Below are 22,480 nucleotides of genomic sequence, written 5' to 3'. Positions count from 1 at the left end.
ATCAGTCTTGGGAGACAGAGCAGACAGAAATTGATACCCAAGGAGGAGGCCCCACCAAAAAAAATGAGGCATGCTTGTATAGCAAGCTGAACCCAACTTATAAAGTTTCCTTTATAAGGTCATCGTCCCTCCCAGTATGGGGCTGCCCAAGAATTTGGAAGTGGGTTGATATGTTCTTCTGGGGTGAAAAGATATGCAAGCCAGAACAGAAATATGGAAGGTGATAGCTGTCCTGGCTTTGATTTTATAGGACTAGAAAACCTTCTCTGCTTTGTTGCCATAGCAGCAACTGAAATTTGATGCTACCAAGTTTTCCTCTAATAATATGTGGTGAGAGTCATATGTTAGGACCCAGGGACTAGACTGCCAGATGAAGTACAAGATGCTCGGTTAAATTTGAATTTCTGATAAACCATAAATAATTTTAGTGGTTACTATGTCCTAGTTAATTCTTGGACAGCCTTATACTGAAAAGTTATTCATGGTTCATTGTATCTTCATAATTAACTGGGAAACCAATATTTCTCTTTGCTAAATCTGGCAACCTTACTAGAGACCTCAAGGATATAGTTATGATCCTGGCCTGTACAGAGGTTGTATTCTAGTGAGGGAAATAGATAAAATAAGCATACAAAACTATTACAAGCATGTCAGATAAAAAACAAATAGATTGGAATATAACAATGAGTGGGATGGACTAGGAAGGCCTTTCTCTAGGAACCAAGGGCTCCAGGGAAGAAGTGACATTTAGCCACACCTGAAGAAGAGGAAGAAGGAAGTCATTGGGGGTAGGGGTGGGCTGGGGTGGAATGAGAAGGAGAAACGTGCCAACAAAACACCTTCTAGATTCAAGGAACTGAAAGAAGAATCGGAATGAGTCCATAAAAGGAAAGAAAGAAACAGAAAACCGCAGCTGTCACCAAAAACCTGACATTGTCCTGAGTGAATGAGAAACAGAGACAGGAGAATGTTTCTAAGTGGACCTGAAAGGACTCGTGGAAAGAGGAGTTGAGAGCAGGCCTGAGATAGCCTCTCAGTTTGGGGAAGTGGTCTTTTGTGGTCTCAGATAAACAAACAAATGAATAAGTAAGGTACAGGTATCTTTAATGTAACAGAATCTTTACTCAAAATTAAACACTGCTGCCGGGCAGTGGCAGCACACGCCTTTCACCCCAGCACTCAGGAGGCAGAGGCAGGAGGGTCTTGGAGTTTGAGGCCAGCCTGGTCTACAGAACAAGTTTTAGAACAGCCAGGGCTACACAGAGAAACCCTTGGGGGGCAGAGGGGAGGGAAGGAAGCAACTAAATTAGATTAGAAATAAAAATAATTCAAAAATAAAATATTAAACATAGTTATATAGCAAAGCTACCTTCAAATATGTTTGAAAATGAACCGCTGTAGCCAAAGCATATACCTCATCATTAATACCCTACCCATGCCAACTGACTGTTCCCAACTACCAGCCCCCACCACTCTTCCTGATGTCCAGTCAGAACACAGCAAAGTACAGAGGAATGACTGTGCCTGGATATAACACTCAGGTAACAAGTGGGACTCTGTGGATAAAGATGGAAGCTCTCTTATCCTGTACTGCTGAGGTTTGCATTCAGCTCTGGTTCCCTGCAGCTCTTGAGAGGATTATGCTCCACATAGGGCAACTTTCTCACTAATGCACCTATTGTTTACCCCCCCTTCCCCTTCACTCCCCAATTTTCATGCTACTTTCAATCCCAAACTAAGCCCACCACTAAAAGCAGTTTATTCCCAAGCCCGGCCTTCCCTCCATGCGTTCATTCGAACCCTACTCTGCCCCATAGCACCTCAGCTCTAACCCAGTTTTATCACTCTATTATCGGTTGGGTGGCCAGATGCCTGGCCTGGGTGTCCATGCACTTAGCATCCATGACTTTGAACTTTATCTCTTCACTTACAGCTGCATCCTGAGACAAGATCTCATTCAGGCCAGACTGTTCCCACTAATTAAAAAAAAAAAATTAGTTCCCTTCTGTGTGCCTTAGATCAGTTAGGAAAATTTGTGTCATTTCCTTAATTTTCTGAGATGCTCCTTAAAAAAAAAATTGCCATCTTTTTGCTTGGAATGAAAAACTTTAAAGAACAAAAAGCACCCTGATGAAGTTTCTTCCAGTGACCCGAGTGTTTCCTGCCAGACCTCCTTGGCGTCTCTGTATATTCTGCCATTTAGAAGCGAGTGTAATAGCAGTCACCCTTCTCATTTTTCTTCCTAAAAGACTTCTCACAGTCCAGGCTACTAGAAAGGTCCCTAGACCAGTGATTCTCAACAGGGGCCATCTTGTTCCTTTACCCCCAATACGACACATCCAGTTGGGAGAGATTTTGGGGGTTGACACAACTTGAAAGGGGACCATGAACATCTGATCCACTGATAAGTATCCTGTGGTACACAGGACAGTTGCGCCACCAAAGGACCCCCGGATGCTAAATGGGAATAGACAGTGGTTCTCAGCATCCAGTGTGCGTTTGATCGCTTGCAGAGTCTTTAACTTCCAGTGCCCAGGAGATACCTCGGACCAAGCAATTAGAAACACCAAGGATGGAACCAGGCTATGGGAACTTCAATGAAAATCAGCAATGGAGATACTTCTGTTTCCAGGGTCAACAGAAGAAAGGTTTGGAAAAACCCTACGACTCCATTTTCCAGCAAACATAGTAGACAGAAAGGCAGTGGCATGGGGTAAGGGGTTACTTGGGGGTAAGGACCACTGAAAATAGCATCTGCCTTCTAGCAGTAGTTAAGGCAGATAAATAAGTTAAGGCCAGTAAATTACATAGGGACTGGGGAGATGACTCAGTGGTTAAGAGAATTGACTGCTCTATCAGAGGACCAAGAGTTCAGTTCCCAGCACCCATGTGGGTAACTCACAACAACCAGTAACAGCAGAATGAAACCTATCGCAACATAAGCACTGTATAACAAGTAGCTATTATTTCTTGTGGGGTTTGGATGTCTATCTTTTTTTGTTTGTTTGTTTGTTTTTTGAGACAGGGTTTCTCTGTGTAGTTTTGGTGCCTGTCCTGGATCTCACTCTGTAAACCAGGCTGGCCTCGAACTCATAGAGATCTGCCTGGCTCTGCCTCCTGAGGGCTGGGATTAAAGGCGTGTGCCACTACCACCCAGTGAAAAATATCCATCTTAATATATTAGTTTTTAATATAATTATTAGGTAGTTACTAGTAACCATTTTACATGAATTTCATTTTCGGAAAGAATAGTCATTAAGAATATAGGTTCTGCCTTTCTCCATATTCTCTGTGTCCTCTCTCTCTCTCTCTCTCTCTCTCTCTCTCTCTCTCTCTCTCTCTCTCTCTCCTTCCTCCTAACAAAGCTCTAAAAAGTTTAAAAAAAAAAAAAAGAATATAGGTTCTGAAATCCAGCTTGCACTTTTATAGCCAAATGAGCTTGATCACGTGACAACCTCTCTAAGCCTTGCCTTCTTACTTAAAGGAAGGAGTGATTTCTTTCACCAGGACCTTGTGGGTTAAATGAAATGATGCTGTGAAGACACCCTCATAGCGCACACTTTTTATTGTTACCCTTATGACTCAGTGAGTATTGGGTTCCTACCTCAGGGAGGCTATGGTGCCCTCTACTGTAGGATCTGCCAGAATGACTAAGCAGAGGCCCTTGTGCCTAAATAAACCAGCATCTGGCTGAAGAGAAAGGTGCGCACACTTCTGATGCCATGAGAGACAGGAGCAGTACGGGAGTGTTGAAGCCTTTCAAAATCCTCTTGTTGTCTTTAGGTCTGAGAGCAAGAAATCATATGTTTTCATTGAAGATCCCAACAGTGTATATTAATGGGTCTAGCAAAGTGGAAGTTCAGACAGAATTTAAAGTGATTTTGATAGAAGCAGTTTCCATGTGAGCGTCTGAGAGCTTTTCCCCAGAGGAATCTTGCCTAATCATGAGGCCCTTGGGACTTTCATTAGGCTAATCCAGATTTTTTTACAACTGAAGTCACGTCAGAGTTTCAGTACAAGCCATGACAAGCATGATTAGAAGCGATGCCTTATAGGGGGCCAAACGTACGTAATTCCATAGCACCTCCGCAAGGGAAACTTGACAAATGGGGACATTTTGTACATTTATTAGCATTTATTTTAGATTCTGTGAATAAAATTAAAATCTGAAGGATGCTCTATGTCTCTTAATAAAAGGATATGATCTGATTAAGAGTTTATTCAACTTTTTATTCAAGTATTTGAAAAGCTAACATTAGCTTAGCAACCAGTATCTCATTAAAGATGTCTGAGGTTAACAGTTCAGAATGGGGGAAAACGACAGCATAGAGGAATCCTAGGCTCACATTCTTTCTGATTTTTTGCTCCCTGTTTTTGGCATGTTGTCTTATTATCTTCTGTAGTGGTCTGAATAAAAATGGCCCCCATAGACCCATAGGGTGTGGCACTATTAGAAGATGTGGCCTTGTTGGAGCAGGTGTGGCCTTGTTGGAGGAGGTGTGTCACTGTGGGGGTGGGCTTTGAGGTTTTAGAAGCTCAAGCCAGGCCCAGTGGCTCACTCTCTCTTCCTTCTGCTTTTGGATCCAGATGTAGAACTCTCAGCTACCGCTCCAGCACCATGTCTGCCTGGACGCTTCCATGCTTCTCTCCATGACAATAGTGGACTAAACCTCTGAACTGTAAGCCATCTCCAGTGAAATGTTTTCCCTTTATAAGAGTTGCTGTGATCATGGCATCTCTTCACAGCAATGAAACCCTAACTAAGACATCTTCATTCTTGAACTTTGCATCTACATTTAGGACATAGCAAAGAGCAGAAGACTTATGTCCACATATATCTCTTACCTAGGGTAATACTGTCTTTCTATTGAGGAAAGGAAGCCTTTCCCTGAAGACTTCTCCTTTGGTCTTCTGGGCAGACAGGCACATGTCTACACTAATGTCTGGCAATCTTGATTCAAGACAAGAGTTACCTCATCTTGCCTGATGTGAAGGATGATCCAGAAGCCTCCTGAGAAGCCAGCCTTCTATTTGAAGAAAAGGATGGGTGGATGTAGGTATTGGTAGGCAACAGTTAGAGCCTACCATATGGTGGCAAAGCAGCAAGACAATAAGGAGTTGGGTTTGAATGTCTTCATCCTCATAGCCCCAGGGAGAAAAATGAATCTGTCAACATTGGTTTGCACAAAAACAAACAAGCAAGCGAGCGGGCAAGCCAGCCACAACCTACTTGAACAGCTTCTCAATCTTCTCTTTGGATGAGGTCAGAAAATTGAGCAGCAATTGTCTAGCCCTGGCAGGATCACTTGTGACCACGACTAGGTGGCAAAGGAAATCAAGCAGCATTTCCTAGTCAGAACCCAGATCCTAATCTTCAGCTTAGTGGGTATGTTGAAGAATCGGGGAAGTAATCTCTGCAGTCCAAACATTTCCTGTAGAATTATGATATGAAATCAGCCACTCCGGCGGCCACTCTACATACAACACCATACTCTGCGGCTTTCAGTGTTTTATGAAAAATGATGATAACTCTCTTTGGAAAACTTCATGTTTTTAATTTTTGAAAAATCAATGTAAGATTTTTTTTTTTTTTTTTTTTTTTTTTTTTTTTTTTGGTTTTTCGAGACAGGGTTTCTCTGTGTAGCTTTGCGCCTTTCCTGGAACTCACTTGGTAGCCCAGGCTGGCCTCGAACTCACAGAGATCCGCCTGGCTCTGCCTCCCGAGTGCTGGGATTAAAGGCGTGCGCCACCACCGCCCGGCTCAATGTAAGATTTTTAAGTCTGAGTGCAAATTTTCAAGAGTTGCTCATCACCTTCTCTCTCATTCTTTCCTCAATAATTTCATATCTGACCACAGCCCTCAAGACCCTCCTAGACTGATGCCTCAAATGGCCCCAGCTTCTCCAAGGTACAAGATTCTTCTAGAACCTAGTAAGAGACAGAGTAAAGACGTGGCTCAAAATTATCCAGGTAAGATGGCATGCCTCTAGTCCCAGTCCTTGGGAGTGACAGAAGTCGGAGGCCCATGAGTTCAGAACCAACCTAGGATACATAGCAAAACCCTGTCTCAAAAAAAGAAAAGGAAGACAAGCAGGTAGAGGAGGGAGAGAGTGGGGCTGGGAAGATGGCTCAGTTGGTAAAGTTCATGCTGAGCAAGCATGAGAACCCGAGTTTAATGCTCAGCTCCCACATGACAAAGCCAGGAATGATCATTCCAACATAGACAGCTGGGTCCTGGGGACTCACTGGCTGGCCAGCCAGCCTAGCCTAATCAGTGAGCACTAGGACCCAGGGAGAGACTCTGTCTCAAAATGCAAAATAGATGTTCCCTAGAGAGGAACAACACCCAGAGTGTGCTCCCTGGCCTCACATGCATACACACATATTATGCACTCACACACACATACACCCACACACTCAAAAGAACTCATGCACAAACAAGGAGGACGAGCAGGGGCAAATGAAAAACTAAAGTGACACTCCTTGTGACAATGGGGGAACGCAAACTTGAACTCTAGGGTCATTTGCTCCAGGTAATCTCTGGCATTCCACGAGTCATCCATGTCCCAGATGTCAACTGTCAGAGGAGCCCTCTTTAACCCTTGCCATCTGACACTTGACTATGAGCTTGAGATTCACGGAACATTTCTAATAGATGATGTGGCATGGTGGGGTTTCTCTTGGCCATGGTACTACCAAGAGAAGACATCCGACTCTGCCAGAAAACCAAGATAGTCACAGGGGAATAAATTGAAGTATCACTATCATAGTTAGAACAACAAATGAATGCTCTGAAAAAAAATGGAAATGCAATCAATTTCCCCACAAAAGCAGAAAATACGGATGGCAGCTTGAAAGCCCAAAATCTTTTTCAATCTTTTCATATATTTAAAAGTGTGTTTTTAGCTGGGTGGTGATGACAAATGCCTTTAATCCCAGCACTCAGGAGGCAGAGGCAGGTGGATCTCTGTGAGTTCAAAGCCAGTCTGGTCCACAGAGCAAGTTCCAGGACAGCGAGGGCTACACAGAGAAAACCTGTCTTGGAAGAAAAAAAAAAAGTGTGTTTTTAGACATTTTAAAGTCTCATCCATATTTTTTACAATCATGCAAATTTAACCAGAACAGATTCTTGTACATATTTCTAATTTCTTCAAATAGCCTATGAATTATCCTGAAGCACACAGAGATGGGTAACAATACTCTGCACCTGACCCCAAGATATGAGAAGGGTGTTGGGTGACACTGGGAGTTAGAAAACATATACAGAGATTAGACCCAATGGGATTTCTAGAGAGCACAGGTATGATCTTTTCCTTACGGCAAGATCCAAGCGAAAAGGGGTAAGAGGCCATATCAATGAATAAAACAATAACAGTCCGTCGGGGAAGCACACTGTTCCAGAGAACGGAAGTAATGCCATACAATGCTAAGGCAATCGTTGAGATGGTCTCTGCCTGCTTGTGCAGAAGGGGAACTAATAGAAATAACGTAGACGGACTTCCATACCGCTTTTGACAAGTTCATACCCGGATGGGCCATCCTGCAATTGGCAGGGGCTACTTTCTTCCGCATTAAGGGCTGTCTCAAAAGTTGAAAACCGTGCCTGAAAACCAGCAGCCTGATTACCGGTCCTCCCGAAACCTCTCTTGCTCTGTGATCAAGCTCCTCCCGGGAACCAACATGATCTTCGAGAATGTGAACCTAATCAGGCTCAACACCATCAGTCACTTTCACTGCCATCTCGCTGAATGCTCAAGTCTGAGCTCTTTGTGTGACAAAAGATCTTAAGATCTGGATCCTCGTTACACATTTTTTTTTCCTTCATTTTTTTTAATGCTCAGCAGTACCGCAGTGTGGGCTCCGGTGCCCAGAGCTAGCAGCACCAGCCAGCCAGATGGCACATTTGGAGCTCAGAGGAGGTGGCAATTGGTGTCCTCATCAGACTGCTTCTTGGTTTGATTTAGGACATTGTTCCTGACTGGTTAAAAAAAAAATCTTGGGAATGATGAGAGTCTCAAGAACACATTGCTCAATAATTCTCAATGCTAAGAAATTATGCAAAAAATTCCTCTGGGAACTGTCTTCCTTTAACATTTAGATGACACCAAGAGTACACGGTGTTTTCCCCCTTGTGAAGGAATGCTAGCTAGAATAACTTCTGATTGGTTTGATCAAGACTAGTCTTAATTTATCTTGCTAAAATCTTAAAATCATCAGGAAAAAAGCACCTAAATAAAAGGGCAGTGAGTAAATTTCAGCAAGCAAATAATAGACAAATGGATAGAGGTACATGAAACATGTTGAATCTCAGTAATAAATGAAGTGCAGGTTTGAGATAGTTTTATTCATTAGGTTTAAAAATGATTACAGTAAACATTCACTTAGACTCCATTTTTCCTTTATTTTTATCTTATGTGTATGAATTCAAAGACATGTGGCACCATGCACAGCACTCCTAGAAATGTATCCCATGAAGAGAGTCAAACACAAAAATTCTTCTACAAATGTCTATCACATTGATCATAAATGGAGAAAAAAAAAAAGGAAATCCTCCCGTATAAGAAGGATTAAGTAGGTTGTGATAGACACACACTACAGAATGCTAACAGCAGTCATGAAGGCAGCGTTGCAGAAAGTCTGTGGTGGTTTGAATGTTCCCCATAGGCTCAGGTCTTTGGACACTTACTGCCCAGGTGGTAGCACTGTTTGGGGAAGTGGTGCAGTATCGCTGGAGGAAGCGCATTGCTGGGAGGCGGCTTTGAGAGTTTATAGCCTTCCCCCACTTCCAGTTCACGGTCTGCCTCAAGGGTGCAGCTGAAGATAGGGTCTCTTAGCTCCCTGCTCCTGCTACCACATCCTCTTTCTGACATGTCTCCCAGCCTTGATGGACCCTCATCTCTTTGGAACTGTAAAACAAAAATAAACTCTTCCACAGGTTCCCTCAGTCGTGGTGTTTATTACAGCAGCAGAGAAGTAACTAATACAAAATCATTGCAGGGAAATATGTTCAAGACAAATCATTGGGCTCCAGATTTTTGAATCATTATTCACTTAATGGATCTTGTTTCTTTGGGGGGAAAAGATGCATAGGCACAGAGAGGGGGGAAACACTATAGGAAGTGTCTTAGAGTTTCTATTGCTGTGAAGAGACAGCATGATCACAGAAAGTCTTATAAAGAAAAATTGGGACTGGCTTACAGTTCGGAGATTTAGTCCATTGTCATCATGGCAGGAAACATGGCAGCCTGCAGGCAGACATGGTGCTGGAGAAGGAGCTAAGAGTTCTACATCAGGATCTGCTGGCAGCAGGAAGAGACTGTGTACTGGATGTAGCTTGAGTATATGTGAGACCTCAAAACAGTGACACATTTCCTCCAACAAGGCCACACACCTCCTAAGTGCCACTCCCTGTGGGCCAAGCATTCAAACACATGAGTCTATGAGGGTCATACCTATTCAAACCACCACAGCAAGATACACACCAAAAAAAAAAAAATCACATGAAATGGAATAAGGAGTGGTTTTTATTCTATTCTTTTACTTGAGTAATTTCTCATTATCTAATAATAGACTGATACATTTGCATCATCAAATAACATACTGAAGTTATGGATAAAAGAAAACCAGAGGTCAAGGTAGAATTTCTTCCTTTTTTGCTATCTGATAAAATAGGAACAAGGCAACATAGTTTGTTATGCTCCAGAGAACAATTAAATACAATAGCCCCATGGCCATGGTGTTAATCCTATCACGTGGGAGGCAGAGGCAGGAAAGTCTCAAGTTTGGGTCCAGACTGGACTACATAGTCAGACCCTGTCAAGAGAGGGGAGGAGGTGAAGAACTTTGGGGCTGGGAACGTAGCTCTGTGTTTTCCTTGCATGTTTAGGCTCTGGGTTCAAGTGCAGAATTACCAAAACAGAAATGAAGAATAGTAGCCTATTCTGATAGCTCAGGCCTGTAATCCAGACTACTCAAGAGGCTGAGCAAGATAACTGCAATTTCAAGACCAACCTGGGCAACTTAATGAGACTCCTGTCATATTAAAAAGTAAAAAGGGGCGGGGCTGTAGATAGAGCTTGGTGTTAGAGCCCTTGCTTAGAGTGTACAAAGATGCTAGTTCAGTTCCCAGCACTGAAGGAAACTGGGGGAGGAGCACTAAGAGGAGGCAGAAACAGAGTGTTGCTGTGGTGGAGGGGCCACGGACAAATTAGGAATGACACCAAGTGGAGGACGACAGTCGCATGGGTCAGACGTTTAAACCCTGCTTGCAGCTATAGGCTAAACAGGCTTGCAGGCCCATTTGCAGAAATGCATGCTGCTTCATTGGAACTTTCTGTCAGGGCACACAGCTACTTCATGTGTCTACCAGGCTCGCTCCTCTGAATTGTTTCTCACACCTTCTGTGGCTTCTGACCCAAGACTCCTGTTTGCTTACTGATTGGGCTGTTTATTACTCTAGTGCCCATAATAATCCGTGTGTGTGTGTGTGTGTGTGTGTGTGTGTGTGTGTGTGTACCACAATATGTATTGTTCAGCTTTCTACGGCCCCATGTTGGAACATCAAAATGTTGTTGTTTTTGCTCTTTTGGGGGGCCTACCACCCAGCTTCCAAATAAATCACACACAGAGGCTTATTTTTAATTATAAATGCCCGGCCTTCACTTGGCTTGTTGCTAGGCAGTTTTTCTTAACTTTAAATTATCCTGTCTACCTTTTGCCTCTGGGATTTTTCCTTTCTTACTTCTGTATATCTTACTTTAGCTCTTACTCCATGGCTGGGTGGCTGGGTGGCTGGGTGGCTGGCCCCTAGTGTCCTCCTCTCCTTGTTCTCTTGCACATATTTGTGTGCAGATGGCACATGCACAAGAGTATGTATGGATGTGGAGGTCAGAGAACAGCCTTGGATGTTGGTGCTAATCACCTTGGCTTTTTTTTTTCTTTTCTTTTTTTTTTTCCTTTTTTTTGGGGGGGGGGTTCGAGACATGGTTTCTCTGTGTAGCTTTGTGCCTTTCCTGGAACTCACTTGGTAGTCCAGGCTGGCCTGGAACTCACAGAGATCTGCCTGGCTCTGCCTCCCAAGTGCTGGGATTAAAGGTGTGTGCCACCACCGCCTGGCTCACCTTGGCTTTTGAGGCAGGGTTTCTCACCTGCCCAGAAGTGCTGATTAGGTTAGGTCAGGACAGCTGGCTGGTGAGCCCCAGGGATCTGACTCTGCCTCCTCAGAGCTGGGACTACAAGCATTCCACTGCATCTGGCTTTTTACATGGGTTCTGGGATTGAGCTCAGGTCCTCAAGTTTTACAGGGTTTGCTTTTTATTGACTGAACCCACTCTCCAGCCTTTTAATGGTTCATTTTGATTGCCATCTTGGTTGCATTGAGAAGTGCCTAGCATATTACTAAAGCACACTCTGGGTGTATCTGTGAGGATGTTTCCAGATTAACTAAGGGAGGAAGGCCTGCCCTGAATATGGATGGCACCGCCTCACAGGCTGGGGTCCGGGGGCAATGAAGGGGGAAGAGAGAAAAGCCCACTGGGTACAATGATTTGCTTTGTATCTTGGCTGCCATGCCATGAACTGCTCTATGCTGTCCTGAGCACCCCTCCCCCATGACTGAAACTTGAGCCAAAATGAATCTCTCCTCTAGTAAATTGTCAGGTATTCTGTCACAGTGAGAAATGTGACTAACACAGGCCCTGGAAGAGACAGCCACAGTGGGAGATCATCTCTATGTAGGATCAGCTTTCATTATCAAGGATTATGGGGCCCCAAAGATCTTCAGCATGCCAGGGCAGCCCCTCAAAAAAAAAAAAAAAGAAAAGAAAAGAAAAAGAAAAAGAAAGGAAGGAAGGAAGGAAGGAAAGAAGGAAAAGGAAAAAAAGAGCAAGTTGTCCCATTCAACATCCTTTCCTCCTCAAGAGATGGGGCCAGTATTTTGTGACTCTCTCTGGATTCAGGACTCTACTTGGGCACACTATTCTCACCCACTAATGGGATGTTTTATAAAGCTACCACTTTTGAATGGAGCCTAGAGGAGGTCTGCAGCAGATTCAGGCAATGGGGCCAGCAGCTGTCAATTATGTCTCTAACACAATTGAGCCTATATCCTAGGTATACATGGTACATAAGCGTGAAGCTTGGGGTCTTCTGCAGGACCCTGGCAATAACTGCAATGAAGACTCCTAAGGCTTTCAAGCATGGCAATATCTTCTGTGACAGCGAACAGTTCTGCTCCAAAAGCAGCTAGTTATCACTATAAAACCCAATCTATTCAGACAGAGCTGCTCACTGTCATCTGCAAAGTTAGAAGCACTGAGGTGTGTGGTAAGGTGGGCATTAACATCTCTAGGATGTAAGTGAACAGTAGCAAAACCTATTAAAGGTTAGCTGTAGAGTATTATTTTAAGATGTGTTTTGTTCATTTATGCTGTGGAACATTTGTTTAATGATGCAAAGATGTGTTGCATTCTTTTATGTTGCATTTATTTATCTCTGTGAAGCTGTGTTACTTTGCCTGCCTAAAACATCTGATCATCTAATAAAGAGCTGAACAGCCAATAGCGAGGCAGGAGAAAGGATAGGTGAGACTGGCAGGCAGAGAGAATAAATAGGAGAACTCTGGGAGGGGAGATCAAGGAGCAAGAGAACAAGGAGAGGAGGACATCAGGGGCCAGCCACACAGCCACACAGCGAGTCACAGAGTAAGAGTGAAAGGAAGATATACAGAAGAAAAGGAAAAAGTCCAGAGCAAAAGGTAGACAGTATAAGAAAAGCTGGCAAGAAACAAGCCAAGCTAAGGCTGAGCATTTGTAATTAATAATAAGCTTCCATGTGTGATTTATTTGGGAGCTAGGTGGTGGGCCCCCCAAAAGAGCAAAAACAACCAAATACAGTTAGCTACAGTGTCAGCTTGCTGATAGCATCCTAAAGGGTTGACACACAGGGTTCAACCATGTAGTCAATGCACTGACCCAATGGTCATAAATAGTGCCACAGCTAGCCTTCATGAGTGGGAGGACCAACAGTAGGACTGGTCCTTCTTGCCCTCCTAGTGAGTAACTGGTGGGGTGGAATATGAGCTTTCTTTCCCTACAAATTTTGGGGTTACTTTCCACTTCTTCTCAGAGCTAGATATGAAACCCAGATCCCAAATAACAAAACCAAACACATGCTGGGCAAGCATTCTACCACTGAGTTCTATCCCTGATCCTACATTTAGGTTTTTCTTTTACATTTATTTGTGTTTGTAGGAAGGTGGTATGCTGCATCTCACACATAGAGATTTTGTAGGACTTGGTTCTCTCCTTCCACAATGCAGGTTCCAGACATTTAAGTTACATCATCAGTCTTGATGGCAAGAGCCTTTACCCTGAGCCATCTCACTGGCCCAATTTAGGTTTTGATGAATAAGATAACCCGATTCACTGTGGGGGTAATCTGATAGATAGCTCAACTATATCCAGGCCATGTGGGAGAGTCAAAGAAAAAAACCACACTTCGGCAGCACTGACGTGATTACAAGGATAGTGTTACTGCTACACAATTGAGGACAAGGGTTATTTCTGAATCCTAGGGCACTCACTAGAGTATCTTGGTACCTCCATTCCCAAGGTAACTATAAATATGTGATTGCTATGACAACCCCTAGAGTAACTAAGGCTGTCTGTAAAAACGAAGGTGGTGGCGACTCCATCAGTCAAGCAATCTCCATCTAAAGTGATGGCCAATGAAGGGACATCGAGAAAGCAAGATCGAGATGATGACCACCAGCTACCTCCCCCAGGCCAGCTGTAGTAGTGTGGACCTCCGCTTGTTCCACTACCCATCCCATACTGTTTTGTAGATTGTTACATCACCATTACCTATAGTCATTATTTAATGCGTGCAGGTTGAAGATCTGCATGGTACAGATGAAGAAATGATATACTTGTGCCTGCTTCACATCCTCAATCTGCCTTCTTAGTCCTATTCCTGCTGCTGCTAATACGTGGCTTAGCTACATTCACTTGCTTTTTGTCCTAAGCACCTTCCTGATGGACCCGGCCAGCCAGGGGAGGAATGCCCACCCTGGGACATACACAGGCGATTGCCAGGTTAACTCTTGATCACTGGAGATAGGACATTTGCTTCTGCCATGTTTGAAGGAGAAAGTCTGTGTACATTCCACAGAGGTCTTCAGAATGCGATGGAAGCCCATTACTCTGAGCCAAGAGGTCAACAGCACACAGTGATGGACTTTCTCCCTCCTTGCATCTCACTCTTCCCCAACCCTTAACTATCTGCATACAAAGCCTCTCAGGCTTTGCTAACTGTGGTAATGAGGGCTAATGCTAGGAACAGATGAGAGATTAGTTACATATGCTTTCAAAGTTAAGAGCAAAGACACTTGTGTAAATAAGCAGAGAGAGTGTGCTATTCACCCAGAGCTCAGGATTTGACCGTTTTTGTGGATGACACTGTTACTATACTGTTTCAAAACTGAACTACAAAGCACAGAAGTGGTTATTTTTATTGGTTGATACTCTTTCATTTTTATCTTCATGGCTTTATGAGGTGAAAGGCATTACTATCTCCATGCTATAAAAAGAACTCTAGGGGTTAAATCCCAGCTAGTCTTCATCCCAGGCTGATTTCTAGCCTATGCCCCTAGCTGTTCTCCTTCTGTTCCTCAGTATGACCTCCATCCTTTCTCACTCCAGAGGCACCAGGACAGATAAACCCAGCAGGCCTTGCCCTCTGATGTTCCTGTTAGGCCTGCCAGCCTTGGGATCTTCAGACCAAATCAAATGCCATCTCCCTGAACCTCTCGAAGAGAACGACTTCCTTTTCCCAAGTCTCTGTTAAGTGTTTCATACCGTCGTTACCTTTACCCATAAGGCTGGGACTTAGATATTAGAGTGCAGACACTGAGTCCTCGGCCGCCCAGTGGGCTCTCAGAGCTGTGCCCTCAGCACACATATCAACTGGCCACAGTTAGCACTCACTTGCTGAAGGACAGATTGAATGAATAAAGAAACATTTCTTCACTGAGCTGGAGTCTTGGAAAGAAGACTCTACGACACGCAGCAAACACTGGCCATCCTTCTGACACACAGATTCCCAGCACAAGCCACCTCTGCCTCTGTTTTTAAGGTATTAACATGCTTCTACAATACATCTAAGAACAAAAGAAACTGTTCAGTGATTAACAGAAGATTTATTTATGCAGGAATAGTCATCCTTGCCAAACTTAACAGGACATCTTTAAAGTTCGGTTCACTTTTCCTTCCTGGATAAGTCTTTCGTTTCTGTCCTGTAAAGAATAAAACAAAAAGAGACAAAATATTAGAGAGCAATGAATTCTGGCATGGCCATGGAATAACTGCAAATCAGGAATAAAAATTCCCAAAATTTAATTGTAATCCCATCCCCTAATCCCAAGAACTCTGAGGAGGTAATAAGAAGCTAAAGTTAGGACAGTAAGAAAACACCGCTATTCAAAAGTCCCTTAGAGCTGCTTTTTAGTGACGAGAAAGGAGAGCCCCCTTCTACAGCAGATGTCGTTTTGTTTTGCTTTGAGGCAGAATCCCACAGCCTACAGCCCAGGCTAGCCTGGAACTCAGTCATTAGCCTAGCTGGCCTCAAACTCACGGTGATCCTCTTGCCTCAGCCTGCCCAGGGCTAGGATTAGAGGTGTGAGCTGCCATGCCCAGCTTCCAAAGTAGCAGTGAGAGCAAATGCAAACGAGTCCTGGGAAAGCACAGCAGGTTCACCAATCAAAAGTCAAGCGCTCTGAGGGAAGAGCAGGCGGCTGGCTGACGATGAAGTCGCATGAATGGCCCCCAGCCTAGACGGCTGCACCAGTTCTGGGACTGTGCTAGGAACTGAGAACCAGAACGGAGCAGCCTTCTCTGTGACCGTGCAGCCAGGCCTCTGATGACAGTGCTGACAGACTACTTCCGCTTCCATTGTTAGGGTACATTTAAAGAGTAACTCATGAAGAGCTCGGCAACAGAGAGCATGCCAAGTGATCCATATGTTGCACTGGACCAATAAGCATCATCTCTGACAAATGCACCAACGAAACTGAAGAGCTTCACTAGGATATCTGAAGGTGAATTCCAAAAGAAGTCTAGTGTGAAGCCAGACACAGGAGACTCGTTCCTGTAATCCCAAAGCTCAGGAGGCTGAGACAGGAGTCCTTAAATACGTGAGGCTGGCCTGGGTGACATAGTGAGACCTTCCCAATTCTGTCTTAGTAAAAGTTTCTATCCAGCCTCTAAGCAGAAAATCAACTTTAAAAAAAGTTATCATGGTATTCATTTGCTTAATAACCACACCATAATTTCCTTACATTATCATGAGCTAAACTCTAATCTCATAAATTTAAACTGACCATTCTATTACTTTTTTTAAATGGCAGAGTAGACATTATTAAATCTGAAAGAGCCATAGGCTGCCATGGTTTTCAACGAAGTATCCAATCAAACTGAAAACTCCAACTCTTCCTGCAAGGCAGCAGACGGAAAGGGAAGGACCGTTCCTGTAGGAGGGCCTTAGGAACAATCGCTACAACACTGAGCGGCAGCTGGCACCTTGGAGGGACCTCCCACACCGATGCTACACACCTGGCTCTAATACTTACCCTGTCTGTTTTGAAAATATAGTACCAGAAGATGAGGGGCCCAAACGCTGCCACAGCCCCTAAAAGTGAGTTCTTTGGAGTGGGTCTGAAAGTAGGGTAAACATTTGTTGATTTTGCGTAGACCCAACGAACCAAGGCAGGGTCAACCTGAAATTAATACAAAGAAAGACTTGTAAACCCTCAGGCCACGTGGAGAAAGAAACTCGTCGGGGCTGTTGTTAAGGCGCACAGGAGGCTTCTGTTCTCCTTGTTAACTCACACCCACCCTCATCTGACCTCTACCTCCCGAGTAGGATTCCAGGACTGGGCCACACTCCCACCTGACTCATTTCTAGTACTCAGAAACCATTTTTTTTTTTTTCTTTCCCGCCTCCCTCTTTTTTCCTTTTCCTTTTCTTTTTTGGTTTTGGTCTTTATGAGACAAGGTCTTGCTTTGTAGCCCAAGTCAACATCATGACAATCCCAGAGTGTCTCAGCTTCCCAAGGCCTGAGATCATAGGTGTGCACCACCATGTTGTCAAAAGAACCGTCTAAGGATTCTGTTCAAATGCTGCACAATTTCAAGATTCTTCTATCCTCTTCTAGCTTTCTATTTACTTAGGTTTTAAGACTCCTAACTTTAAACTGGCAGAGAAGCCTCCTTTCCCAAGTCACTTCCACAAATCCCTCTGACTCATCCTCATCCTCCTTCTCTCTCGGAAGTGGCCATCAGAACCACACCGCAGCCCTGACAAAGAGACCTCAGAGGCTTCCTATTTTGCTTCTAGGACCCTTTCTAATGCTGTCACAATGGGCCTTTCCCTGCTACAGCATTTGCAGGAAGATGAAAGCAGGGTCATTCTAACTCTGAATTATATGCTTTTGCTTTCTTTTGGTCCTGAGGATCAAACCAAGGGCATTGTGTAAACTAGGCATAAACTCTACCACAGAGCTCTATACCTTTCACCATGAACTGTAAGTTCTTAAAGTTACTGATGTCTGAAAAACAAACTATTACATTCCACACTATTAAAAGTCTTGCAAAAAAAAGGTCAAAGTTGTCAAAAATAATCAGCTTATCTTGGTTAAGAAAAAAATAATTTAATATATTTATACTAAAATAATTTCCTCAAAATAGCAAATCTACCCCAAACACATAATTAAAGTTAATTAGCTAAATCCCCAAGTGATTTTGCAAAATTATTCTCTCCAATTAACTGACAAATTAAAATAAGCAAATAAAATCAGCTTTAGTCTTCAGTATGCAGCATGAATGTCTAAGGTGCTAACGAATACCAAACAGCCAGGATTGGCAGGACTGAAGTAAGTTCCACATTTACATTTCAAACTAAACTGAATTACAGCAATTTGACCCTGAGGTGACCAGCTGCAGCTCAAAGGTAGAGCAACCTTGAGTGGACGCTTCCAGCCTTTCAATCAGGTTGAAATCCTCAACCGTGTAGACAATCGCTCGCTACCAGTCAGAGAAGTCTAAAAATACCTCTACCGCTCTAGAAACGATGAACATTACCACTCCACGCTAAGAACGAAGGGTCTGCATTGTTGTTTATTATTCCCTAGTTCAAAAGAAACAGGAGAGGAAGGCCAGAGGATAAAAGGATCAGTGCATCTGCCCGCTGCTAAAGCCTGGACCTGGACGCCACACAGTGAGACTTCTCAATCTTTCAGTCACTCACTGCTCTGCACTTCAATATCTTCCAGATGTCTCCCAGAAACAGAAATTTCATTTCACAAAAGTACCAGTAACTTCAAGGTCAAAACCACAAGAGCGAGCCTGGAGAGATGGCTCAGTGGCTGAGGAGTCAGTTGTTGCTCTTGAAGAGGACCTGGGTTCAGTTCTCAGCACCCACATGGTAGCTCACAGCCATCCCTAACTCTAGTTCCAAATGACCCAATGTCTACTTCTGGCCTCCTCTGGCACCAGGCATATACGGGGTACACATACAGAAATGCAGACAAAACACTAATACAAATGAATGAACAGGGAAGGGCAACTTTCCATGACACCACCACGAAATGTCCACTGGGATGTCAGCAGCCTCCGGCAGAGTCAAACCCTCAAGACTTTCTGAGCCCAGCTCTGCTTGGTTTTCCTACTCTCTGCCCAGCTCGTTTGTTCGTTTCCTTCCATTTGTTTCAATCTTTTAATACTGGGCCACAGCTTTTGCTGGCCTGTCTTACATTCACTCCATTAAAGTCGTCCAGTCACGAGACTTTAAGCCTTCCTAGACTGATGGCCACCAACAGTCTACCTCTAGCCTTAGACCTCCATGTTCAACTCAACCTCTACCCACCTGGGCATGGAAATAACCGTCTAACAGGCACCCCCAAACCGATCTGTCAATATTCCTTTCAAATCCACCAGCATACCTGTTTCTCTCCCATTCTTCTAGTAAAAGGCATTCCAGTGGCTTGGAGTCATCCTTAACTTAGAATTCTCTTTGTCTTACACCACATCCATCTGACAATGAACTTGGCTAGACCTACTTTTATTACCTACCCAGTACTTGCCACTTCTCACCACCTCCACAACCACAGGCACAGCAACCATTAACTAAGAGACTTAACTGTGGTAAAAGCCTCCTAGCTCATTTCTCTCTGCCCTCACCCCGTCACAGACAATTCTTGAGGAAACAGAGATTTTGTTAAGATAGAAGTCTCCATTATGGGAGCCCCTTCTCAGTAAACATCTTCACAGTGCCACACAAGGTCCTGTGTGATCAGGTCCCAGGAACCCCTTTGAACTCATCTTGTTTTATCATTCTGCCCCCCACCTTTCCCTATTTTATTCACAATGGCTTCTTCGAAAACCAAAGTGTGTGTGTATGTGGCCCGGACTTGACTCAGCCTCCGGAGTACTAAGACGGCTAATATAGTTTGAATTAGCTCTCTGGTCGATTTTGAAATCTGCTAAAGCTGCCAAGCACACTCTTGCCCTTATACTGCCAGTCTCCTCTAACTAGCAAGCTACTTTCCTCCCAAAACGAACGCCTTTGGTTCACTTCTTTCAGATCCTGACTTAAAGGTCCAGCTCCAAGGCTGGGACTGTAGCTTTGTGGTAGAGTACTTTTCTACCATGTGAGACCACAAAACAAACAAACAAAAATAAAACACCCAATGCCATGTTCCAAATGGGGGATTCCTCCCCTGTTACACACACACACTGCTAATCACACTCTCACTTTTCTCTATGTCATTTAACACTATCTCACATACTAAATGATTTGGATTTTTAAATGTACTTAATATTTGTCATCCCCACTAGAGAGACAGCTCTACAAGGACGGGGACTTTAACTGGCTTTACACTCTTACCTCATCATCTCCAATAGTCTCATAATAGATCCTAAGCCATTATTTCTGACCAAATCAGTCATTCCTAAGGATTAGACAAAGGGATTCACAAGTATTGGTTGGTAAATGATTAATGGAACAGCTAAAGAGGCAGGTATTATTAACTCTGCTACAGATGAGAAATGGAAACTGCCCTGGGTTACAGAGATGAAAAGACAGACGATTGGGGTTCAAACTTGACTGAGGACCTTCTTCTATTTACTTAAAAAAAAAAAAAAATTAAACAGGCCAGGTGTTGTGGAGCATGCCTTTAATGTCAGCACTCAGGAAGCAGAGGCAGATGGATCTCTGATTCAAGGCCAGCCTGGCCTGCACCGTGAGTTCCAGGATAGCCAGGGATCTATAGAGAGATCCTGTTTGAAAATAAATAATAATAAAAATGACCAGCATACTATCTAGCATATCAAAAACAACTATGTGTATAGTTTAGAACAGATGTATCTCTTTCACCCTGTAAACAAAGGGCTGGTTGGAGATACACATCCAACTAGGTAGAAGACCACACTATGAGTCACACAGACTAGGGTTCAAACTGAGCACTGGGTATATCTGTATGAGCAATATATCCTGTGCATACCTGTCTTCTCATCTAGAAAGCCAAAAGAGGAACACAGCTTAATTCTATGAATGGTTGTGACATATAAATGGGGAAAAAAAATGTTTTTCAGGCCAGGTATGGCTTTGCAAGTGGCAGTAATGGGAGCTGTGGCTGGGGGACCTGAGACACCTGGAGAACATGTCTTTAAAAGAAAAACAAAACAAGACTTAGTACTGTATCTGGCCACTTAATGCAACTTTCTCTTGGTTGTTCTCATAACTTTCGAATATTCAGAGAGAATGAGTATACAACTGTTGGAAAGCCTTCATTTGAGATAGATAGCTTTTACAGAGGAAATTGTCTAAAGGCACACTTGTTAAAATACCAGTTTACTGACAAGTTACATACTTTCTCATTTGATTTCACAACTCTATGTCTAATGCACACCATTTCCAGGAGAACATTAAAAAGCTATGTTTTAAGAGATATTATATAAATTTCCCAGGGGTCGCAGTTTGTCAGTATATGATGTCATGTGGTCTGATTCCAAAGCCAGATGCTTCATCGAGCTTCAGGTTCTGTAACACACTTAATTTGAACAAGCTCTACATTCTCATGAAGAGAGAAGCGTCCTTGGGCGTTAGGAGCTCAAAACAGCTTTTTTTTTTTTACGCTGTACAATTGGAAGTACGGGGCCTGAACCTGCCCTTTACAAGGAAGACACTGTGCTAGCTCGGTCACGTGTTACTGGGCCTCAGGAGACCCTAAGGACCATATTATAGCCATGTTTCAGACAAGGAAGCCGAGAACTACGCAGAGTTTAACCACTTTCTCCACATCAGGAGGGAAGTCGGCAAGCCAGGATGCAAGGCCAGCTGGGTTTGCAGTCGGAGCCCATCCGCTTGGCCACTGAGCCTGCGGCCGAGGTCACAGGGCCAAGGGCTGTGTGGCGAGGGGCCCGTGTCCAGCATATGGGCTGGAGCTGGGCGGCCCCGCGTGTGCCCACGCGAGATGCGGCTGCCCCGGCCCACAGTCCCGCCCGGCCCCACTCACGATGTGCGATGTGCGTTTGGGGTCGTTGTACTGAAGCAGATACTCCCGTTTAAGCCGGGCCCTTAAGCTCAAGCGCTCGATCTGCGCCTTTCGGGTCTCCGGAGACACGTCATACTCGGCGGGGTCGAGGGTACTGGGGAGAGTGGCCAGGGGCGAAGGCTTATACTTGGAACCCGACATCTTGGCGACCGGCGCACATCTGCGCCTGCGCGGCTCTGAGAGCTGCCCGCTTTAGTTTGACCTTCAGGCTCAGGAAGTGCGCCTGCGCACGCTGTATCGTGATCTGGCAGGAAGGGGCGGAAGAAGGGTGGAGTCTGGGATGGGGCGGAGCCTCTGCCCAGCCTTCCTCCACGCCCCTAGTTACCCGTATTTTGCCTGTGCGTGCTGTTCACTCCTCGCGTCTTGCATCTTCTCTTGAGTTACACTTGTTTCTCCTCTGTGCTGCTCCTTTCCTGCAGAACTAGTTTCCTGAGGTTGAGCAGACTAGACGAAACTGGACTGGCTGTGGTTCCCGAAGTCCTGCCGTTCAGTGTGAGGTCATCCAAACTGGGTGACCTTGGAGAAGGTCATTTAGTGTCTCCCAAATTAACTTTTTCTTATCCTGGAGAAACGACCTGGACCCTGTGGAGTTGTGGGGTTTAAATGAGACAATGAAAAATGCAAAGTGCTCTACAATAATCCATAGCTCCCACCCCACCCAAAAAGGAGAATAAACTTTTTTTGCAGATTACCACATTAGGACTGGTCCACTGTTAATCTCAAAAATGGGTGGAGAAAGAGATCACCGACCCAAATCATCAGGGCCAAATTAAATAAAGCAGGCAATGAAAGCATGCCTTTTTATTCTTTTTGTTGTTGTTGTTGTTTTTGTTTTTTCGAGACAGGGTTTCTCTGTGTAGCTTTGTGCCTTTC

General features: G+C 44.1%; 1 protein-coding gene across 1 annotated transcript; it reads right to left on the bottom strand.

Moving 5' to 3' along the window:
* Positions 1 to 15,176: 15,176 nt before the first annotated feature.
* Positions 15,177 to 21,836, bottom strand: Ndufb4 (NADH:ubiquinone oxidoreductase subunit B4). The gene is made up of 3 exons (XM_059277513.1): positions 21,569 to 21,836; positions 16,625 to 16,771; positions 15,177 to 15,292 (listed from the first exon to the last, which is right to left on the bottom strand). The coding sequence occupies exons 1-3, from the start codon at positions 21,746 to 21,748 to the stop codon at positions 15,230 to 15,232; spliced, it is 390 nt and encodes a 129-aa protein (XP_059133496.1). The 5' UTR covers positions 21,749 to 21,836; the 3' UTR covers positions 15,177 to 15,229.
* Between the last annotated feature and the right edge of the window lie 644 nt (positions 21,837 to 22,480).

The sequence above is a fragment of the Peromyscus eremicus genome, chromosome 12 (genome assembly GCF_949786415.1).
Source record: "Peromyscus eremicus chromosome 12, PerEre_H2_v1, whole genome shotgun sequence".
Lineage (NCBI taxonomy): Eukaryota > Metazoa > Chordata > Mammalia > Rodentia > Cricetidae > Peromyscus > Peromyscus eremicus.
Note: the sequence above shows the minus strand (reverse complement) of the source record. Positions and strands in the feature narration are given on the sequence as shown.